Raw genomic sequence first — 8966 nt, 5'->3', positions numbered from 1 at the left:
TCCTTCTCAGATCTGGACTGAGCTGCTTGGACCTCACCATTGTACTGTGTTGATCAATCAAATTAGCTGTCAATCATGATCAGATAACAGGACGTTAAGAAGACACCTTGGAGCTTTCAGCACCACTGAATGAATCATTTAAGTGCTTGTGTATATTTCTGAGCCTATGTGTCTCCTTTGATTTCAGGGAAACCCCAGAACTCTCAAATGTGATGCTGATGTTTACAATATGCCACGAAGCTACAAAGCTTTTAAGAGGACTGCGAGGTGTAACTGAAATCCATCCATCCATCCATCCATCCATCCATCCATCCATCCATCCATCCGCATACATGCTGCATGTCCTGCATGTAGCGTGCGTAGCGTACAACTGACGTCATTACGGCGAGTCAGGAAGTCGTTTGCTCGGTCACCTGATCACCCTGAGAACAGACCACCCTTCAGAGATCAGGGGTATGTCAGGTTCTTTACTCCGCTGTTTTTTCTTTAAGTTATCGAAGGAAAACTGTCCCGTGGGAAGTGTGCTTTCAGGACGTTGGAATTTAGACGTCAACTCCAGTGTCCGGCCGGTGTAACGTTAGTAACGTAGCTAGCTATCACTAGGTTACCATAGCTAACAGCTGTTAGCTAGCTAGATTGGCCGCTAAAACTAAATTGGCCGCTCCTAAAACGGACTGCTTTCAGAGTTGATCTCTGGCTTTTTTTGTCGTTTTTATAAAAGATATTGACTACTTGCCTCTAACAGGACGGGTTGCCTTTGCCATAACCTGCTGTTAGTGGAGTCACCGAAGTTCACTGATATGATCACGCTAGCTAACTCTAGCTAGCTTGTTGCTAACTTGTTGATTCTTCATGTCAGCGAAGATATAGCTAGCTATCTCGCTGTATTTAGAATTGATGACATTGGCTTGCTAGTTAAATTAAACCAGTAGAACATGAGCTTTCTTTGTACTTAGTGGTAGCTAGCTAATAAATAACGTTGTGATCATTGAATTGTAGACTCCTAGCTAGCTAGGCTAGTAACAAACCAGCTAGCTAGCTAGCTAACAGTGTTATTGAACTAGCTAGCAGCTAACTACAGTTCTTGTGATTTACGGGTGTTGTTAATAACGGCATGACAGCTTCTACTTTCGGCGTGTTAAACTGTTCTAATAAGATTTTACACAACTAAATAAGAAACATCAGATCAGATCGCTGCAATGACCCGCTGATTAGATAGCTAGCAATATTTGTAATCCGATGTGTGTTGTGTTTGTGAAAGAGGACTATTACCAATCCTCCTTTTCCGTTTCACAAAGCTGGATAATGTGTACATAGCGTCAGGGACGGCCCAAGCCTTTATTGGGCCCTAAGCTGCTTCATCATTCTATAGGAGGGAGAGCGATATTGCGCAATACGCTGAAGCGCCCGGGCTTTTATGCACCACCCAAGCGGCGCATATCTGCATTTGCCCAACAGCAGAAATTGATTAACCTAGTATTGGTGTGCCAACTACGAAAGTAAAAGATTATAAAAGATAGTTTGTTTTTTTAGATGTTTTTATTTTATTTAAATTTTTATTTATTATTATTATTTTTTTAATCATGAAATCTTGGTGTTCTTGGGGGGCCCCCTGGTGGCGCTCTGGCAGCTCTGCATAGCGTTCAAGGTGCACGTATTTGTCACTGTACACTGTGTAGTGTGCACTGTACAGCGAAATGGGTCCCCCGCATTTAACCCATCTGTGGTAGTGAACACACACTAGGGGCAGTGAGTACACACACACCCAGAGCGGTGGGCAGCCAACTCCAGTGCCCGGGGAGCAGAGAGGGTAAAGGGCCCAACAGTGGCAGCTTGCCAAGCCTGGGAATCGAACCCACAACCCTGTTATCGATAAGTGAGTACACACACACACCCAGCGGTGGGTAGCAGGGTCTAGCTCAAGGGCCTAGCTCAAGGGCCCAACAGTGGCAGCTTGCCAAGCCCGGGAATCGAACCCACAACCCTGTTATCCCTTCACATAGTCGACCTAGACCCTGCAGAGGAAGGAACCCCATTAAGTGTCTTTTTGTGATTTCACCACACCACTTCCTTTCCCTCCTGTCATCATCCTCATCTACATTTACAGCATTTAGCTGACGCCCTTATCCAGAGCGTCCTACGAGGTCTCTCATATTACAGAGGTGGACCAGTGTAGTGTTGAGAAGTCCTGCCCAAGGACTCTTATTGGTGTAGCGCAGCATATAGTCACCACCCAGACGGGGAATCTAACCCCGCTCCCCAACTGGTGTGGTAGCTCACTGGCAGCTAGTGGCGTTATCCGTTGCACCACACCAACCGCTTTAGGCCCTGGATTTAGTTCCCACTAAAAGTGACATGACATATTGAACAATTAGCATCTTCATAAACACTGATTGCATAATTCTGCATTAGTTCATGAGTGATCACTGCAGCATTCAGCCAACATGCAACCACGCTCCACAGCGAAGAAAGTGGTGACTCGCTCTCTTACAGCCTTCAGCGCTGAGGCCAGGCAGCTACGACGCTATATGACATTTCTTTCAGTGGTTCATAATCCCTATCCTAGAGGGTATTTCCCAAAGCCTAGAGGATTTCTTAAGAGAGAGCCTGCTTTGTGACTGAGTCCCACCGTGTAATTAAAATGTAAGTACATGTTGTAAGTTCACAGTTAACCATTTCAGTTCCCTTTTTCTTTCAGAGTCGGTCACGGAATCCAGCTGTGGTCAGAGGATGGCGGCGTATCCAAAGTCACACAACCCGTTCGCAGATGATGACGAAGAGGAACCGGCAGGACCAAGGAGGGGCTTTAATTTTGACGATGAGGATGAAGAAGAGAGCAAGCTGAGCCCTGCCGAGAGGCGGCAGCGGCAGCTTGAGCAGCAGGTGATGCGCACAGCGCAGTCCGCCGTGGACAGTAGCAATCGTTCGCTCGGCCTTATCTATGAATCGGAAAAGGTTGGGACAGAGACAGCGGAGGTGAGATGTTTTCAGGTGGTCCAGAGCACTGTCAGCAGGGGGCAGTTAAACTAAATTGTTACAGGACTTGGTTTTCTACTGCTTTGTCTCTCTCTCTCTCTCCATTCTCAGGAGCTGATTCGCCAGGGTGAGGTTTTAAAGAGGACCGAGAGAATGGTTGATAATATGGAGCAGGACATGAGGACTAGTCAAAGGCACATAAACTCCATTAAGAGTGTATGGGGAGGGCTGGTCAATTACTTCAAAGCCAAACCTGAGCCAAAGCCTCCACAAAAGGAACAGCCTACACCCTATACAGCCAACAGCAGGTAATTATGCTGCACTGCTCCTCATAATCAGTAGGCCGGCTTTGCATGTATTGGAGGAGACGTGTTAAGTCCATGCTGTCCTAGTGTAGGGAGCCTTGTATTAATAGGGGGAGTTATGAATGCGTGCGTTAATTGGCAGCACCAAATTGAGAGAAAAGGGGGGAAATTGGACCAACAAACTTATATATATAAATAAATAAATGATACCACTGATACCTTTTGTAAGACTATAGGACTAAGCTTAATCTATGTCTAGGAAACCGGCCTTTGGTGTTCAGTTGAGTGTGTTGAATTTAATGTGCCATGATATGGTTTTGTATGAAGCTTTGTGATGATGATTATAGCTCTTGGTACATTCAGCTATTGCAACCACCTGTTTTACTTTTGGTGAAACACTGCCGGATTCCCAGACTTGGATGAAGTGTGACGAGCAGTAATATGACTATATATTAAGACAATTTCTCTTCTTCAGGTTACAGAATGCAATAGCAGAGAGCAAAGAGCAGGGGGACAAATATGAGGCCAGCCACCCCAACCTAAGGAAACTGGACACATCAGGTAAAACATTACACACTGATTTCACTAAACTGTTTCTCAGTCAATACACACTCACTGTATCCCTGAGTGACTGAATAAAATCAGGGAACTGTAATGAGAGCATTTAGGAGACACACATAACCTGTAATATGTTGGCCAACTAGGGTTTGGAGCTTCTGCATCATTTGATAATGAACCGTCAAATCAGAACGGATACCCGAAGAATAGACACCTGAGAGCTGCTCATCAACAACTGGACTCCAACTTAGGTGAGACACATGAATGAAGGGGTGACTGAAAGCGTGTGAACTGTGTGCTTTTGAGTTCAAGCGCAGACCGTGTGTCTCTTTCTATCTGTCTAGACGAGATGTCTCTGGGTCTCAGTCGGCTGAAGAACTTGGGACTCGGCCTGCAGGGGGAGATCGATGACCAAGATGTTTCTTTGGATTCTCTACTTAACAAAGTGGACTCTATGGACGGCAAGATCAGTTCCACCAACCGCCAGATCAAGAACCTCAAATGAGCTTAGAGACTGCTTTCAACTCGCGTGACTCAACAGCAGTATAAACAAGAATTTGGAAACACTCTTAGCTGTATATTATTTGATCAGTGGGCAGTTCAGGACTTTAAGTTTTGCTGTTCTCTCAATATAAGTAGCAGCTAGCTCTTAGTGTTGCTGGTCTCTCCAAATCACACAACAGTGCCCCCAGTCCGGGTGGGTAAAAGCTAGAATTTTCTTTTTTTCTTATCTTTTCTTAAGTGTCCAGGCATGCAAAATTGGCCAAGTGTTCAACTTTACCACATGATGGGATAATCATAGCTTTCCCTGCATCACTACCACTGGCTTTCTCTAATAACAATGTGGCCGATTGAAAGAACCACAAACCATGGACGGTCCACAGCCATGACTCAAGCATGAATTATATGGGTAAGAGGTGCAGATGCACTGAATGGTGTTTGTTCCCTCCTCAATGATTTCACTAGCCAGTAACTCAACCAATCTCAGTTTCAATTTTCTTCTGTTATAGAAGGTGACAGCCTTCATTTTTAGCTAGGCAGCGCAGAGCAGTTATTTCACATGTGCTATGGTCATTTGCATTTAAGAGACTGAAAAAAAAAGTACAGGGTTATGAAAAAGACACTAACTGAAAAAACTGGAAGCAATGGCCGATGGGTAACGCCTTAATTATTATCATTATTTTTTTGGGGTTGTGGCATTTCATTGCATGATTGATCATTTTTGAGTCTTAATAGCCAGATATAGATCTTATATTAAAGGCGTTGAAGCCAGACATTGATGCCTTTTATACACCTTAAATCAAGTGACTTCGGTTGGATGGGGAGGTATTTAAGTCCGTCTCCATTCAAGACTTTTTTTTTCTTTTTTTTTTTTGGTTTGTCAGAATTAAAGGAATTTCTATGGCACTCTTTGTTTTTGTCAAATACAGTTTTGTATAATTCCTTTTTCAAATAAATCTACTCTTCCAGCGTGAGCCGGAGGAGACAGTTGGTTTCCGTTATTTACAAGCAAATTATTTACAAAGCGCTTATTTAACTAGTTATGTGATAAATGCGCCATTGGTTTCACAACAGACATCAGCTGTTGCATTCAGAGATGTAGTTATGAACCGTGGGAGGGCAGCATGGCCTCAACTTGACTGGTGGGACTGCCTCTCTGTTGAACTGAAATCTCTGACTGGCTTTATGTCGTGAAACCAGCCTCTATCTGGAAAAAGTCAATGTTACACCCCTTCGGAAAGAACTGCCTATATGTGAAATTGAATGTGATATAAAATGTATTCTGTGAAGACGAAAATAAAATGAAACATTTATCTCTGAACATTTTATATGGCAGTTTATTTAATGTTTAATGTTTTTATGGAGCTCCTAGGTTGACATGGTTGTTTCAAATAAAGTGTAGCCACAAATGAATGTATTGTGGCCATAAGATAATATTATATTGTGGCCACGCTTTATTGAAAACAGCCATCATGTCTCTGTAGCTATTCGCCTCAAGTGTAAACTGAGCAATTTGACTTGACTTTGTTGAGGCAGCTGGCGTTAAAGGCTGTGATGGCAGGGCGCTACAGCTAGATGGAAAAAATAAGTGAACCCTTGGAATTGATAGCTGGTGGCCCTCTCCTGGCAGCAATAACCTCAACCAGGTGCTTCCTGTACCTGTGGATCAGACCTGCACATCGTTTAGGAGGAATTTTACCCTGTTCTTCCTGGCAGAACTGCTTTAGCATTGTCATCTTCCTTGGACGTCTGTGTCCGGCTCTCTTCAGGTCAATCCATAGCATTTCTATAGAGTTGAGATCTGGGCTCCAAAGGGCAGATTTTATTTTTCATAAGCCATTCTGTTGTGGACTTAATCCAGTGTTTTGGGTCATTGTCCTGTTGCATAACCCAACTTCTACAGAGTTTTGGCTGATGTACAGACACTCTCACATTATCCTGTGGAATTTTTTAAAACACTTGGGAATTCATCTTCCTCTCAATGAAGCTGGTCAGGCCCTGATGCAGCAAAGCAGAGCCCAATCATGATGGTTTCTTCTATCCACAAAACATTGTACCACTGATGCCTTTATATCATTGGCTGTCACTCAAAAACATAGCTTTTTTTGAGATCATTAACTCAAGGGTTTACATACATTATCCACTTGTACTTTGAGGTTTTTATGGTTGTTCTTAATGAAGACATGAATGATCAGATTTCTGTTATATAGTCAATATGCTTGACAAATCAGATACATTTTACTACATTTTAACTAATGCAGACAACCACTGTATTATTTTGTGGCCACTATAAACTTAATTTGTGGCCTTAATATATTATCTTGTGGCCATGCTTTATTAGAAACAGGATTGTGTCTCTGTAGCTATTCATCTCAAGTGTTAACCGAGCAATCTGAACATTTTATATTGCAGTATATTTAACTTTTAACGCTAAAAGTTAAAAAATCACTTTTATTATACTTTTTTTGGTTTGTTTTTTTTACCAAGCTCCTAAGATGACATGGTGGTTGTTTTAACTAAAAAAGATAATATATTATTTTGTGGCCACTATAAACTTAATTTGTGGCCTCTATATATTATCTTGTGGCCACGTTTTATTAAAAACAGCATTGTGTCTCCGTAGCTATTCGTCTCAAATGTAAACCGAGCAATTTCAACATTTTATATGGCAGTTTATTAACTTTTAACACTAAAAGTTTAACAACTTTTATTATACGTTTTTGTTGTTGTTTTTTTACCAAGCTCCTAAGATGACATGGTGGTTGTTTTAAATGTAAAAAGTGCGGCCACAAGATAATATATTATTTTGTGGCCACCATAAACTTAATTTGTGGCCTCTATATATTATCTTGTGGCCACGTTTTATTAAAAACAGCATTGTGTCTACGTAGCTATCCGTCTTAAATGTAAACCGAGCAATTTCAACATTTTATATGGCAGTTTATTAACTTTTAACACTAAAAGTTAAAAAACTTTTATTATACTTTTTTGTTGTTGTTGTTGTTGTTTTTTACCAAGCTCCTAATAAAAAATAATATATTATTTTGTGGCCACTATAAACTTAATTCGTGGCCTCAATATATTATCTTGTGGCCACGTTTTATTAAAAACAGCATTGTGTCTCCGTAGCTATTCGTCTCAAATATAAACCGAGCAATTTCAACATTTTATATGGCAGTTTATTTAACTTTTAACACTAAAAGTTAAAAAACTTTTATTATACTTTTTTGTTGTTGTTTTTTTTTTTTTTTTTACCAAGCTCCTAAGATGACATGGTGGTTGTTTTAAATGTAAAAAGTGTGGCCACAAGATAATATATTATCTTGTGGCCACGTTTTATTAAAAACAGCATTGTGTCTACGTAGCTATTCGTCTTAAATGTAAACCGAGCAATTTCAACATTTTATATGGTAGTTTATTTAACTTTTAACACTAAAAGTTTAACAACTTTTATTATACTTTTTTGTTGTTGTTGTTGTTGTTTTTTTACCAAGCTCCTAATAAAAAATAATATATTATTTTGTGGCCACCAAAAACTTAATTCGTGGCCTCAATATATTATCTTGTGGCCACGTTTTATTAAAAACAGCATCGTGTCTCCGTAGCTATTCGTCTCAAATGTAAACCGAGCAATTTCAACATTTTATATGGCAGTTTATTAACTTTTAACACTAAAAGTTAAAAAACTTTTATTATACTTTTTTGTTGTTGTTTTTTTTTTTTTTTTTACCAAGCTCCTAAGATGACATGGTGGTTGTTTTTAATGTAAAAAGTGTGGCCACAAGATAATATATTATTTTGTGGCCACTATAAACTTAATTTGTGGCCTCAATATATTATCTTGTGGCCACGTTTTATTAAAAACAGCATCGTGTCTCCGTAGCTATTCGCCTGACCTTGTTGAGGCGGCTGGCGCTGGCTGATGGCAGGGAAGCTACAGCTAGATGGAGACGTTTAGCTAGCATTGGTTTGCTAAACACGCTGCAGGTTGTCGCAGTCTTGCCTCAGACGAACGAGGAGCGCTGTCCAAGCTCACCTCGCCAGCCTTCTGTGTTTGGTGGACGGTTATCATTTCTGTGGTGTGAAGGAGCTCAGTGAAGGAGCTCTGGGAAGATTTCGGCCGGCGCCATTCATTAGCATTCTTTCAGCTACAGCTGCGCGCGCGCCACAGAGCGCTTATTAGCGCGCGGTGCCAGCTGTTCGCCTCAGTGACAGCAGCACTTTGCAACCGAGGAATGTGTGACCTGGGGGAGAGAGGGTTCCTTAGGGTTCCTTAAGAAGAGACTTTACATTAGGAGAGAAGAAAAGGACCAGCTCTGGCTTTGTGTTACATAATCAAAGTTGCAGAACGTGGTCGGTAGTAGCCTGAAACTAATGGTGGGACACTGTAGGCTGGACCCTGGTAAAGAGTGTAAACACAGGGGTTAACAGGGGATCATCTGGACATAGGCCACTTCAGGTGGCTCTTAAAGGGGAAATCCACCCATCTCACAAGATTGCTTACAATTTTTTTTTATATAAAGAGAAACGTCCTGACAGATCTTTATTATTATTGCATTTATATTTATTATTATTATTAATATTTATTCCTTTTTTTTACAGTGATGGTGATGGGAACCAAAGGTC

At 41.2% G+C, this 8966-nt stretch overlaps 1 protein-coding gene across 2 annotated transcripts; it reads left to right on the top strand.

Annotated features, from left to right (window-relative positions):
- The first annotated feature begins 359 nt into the window (after positions 1 to 359).
- snap29 (synaptosome associated protein 29) lies at positions 360 to 5661 on the top strand. Of its 2 annotated transcripts, none has more exons than XM_072682020.1 (6): positions 360 to 453; positions 2699 to 2976; positions 3088 to 3284; positions 3757 to 3842; positions 3986 to 4090; positions 4184 to 5661. In XM_072682020.1, the coding sequence occupies exons 2-6, from the start codon at positions 2731 to 2733 to the stop codon at positions 4342 to 4344; spliced, it is 795 nt and encodes a 264-aa protein (XP_072538121.1). In that variant the 5' UTR covers positions 360 to 453; positions 2699 to 2730; the 3' UTR covers positions 4345 to 5661. The 2 variants fall into 2 exon arrangements, with proteins under 2 accessions (XP_072538121.1, XP_072538123.1); XM_072682022.1 differs by lacking the exon at positions 360 to 453 and adding an exon at positions 463 to 1876.
- Positions 5662 to 8966: the final 3305 nt, after the last annotated feature.

The sequence above is a fragment of the Salminus brasiliensis genome, chromosome 6, assembly GCF_030463535.1.
Source record: "Salminus brasiliensis chromosome 6, fSalBra1.hap2, whole genome shotgun sequence".
Lineage (NCBI taxonomy): Eukaryota > Metazoa > Chordata > Actinopteri > Characiformes > Bryconidae > Salminus > Salminus brasiliensis.
This window is presented reverse-complemented; position numbering and strand designations above follow the sequence as displayed.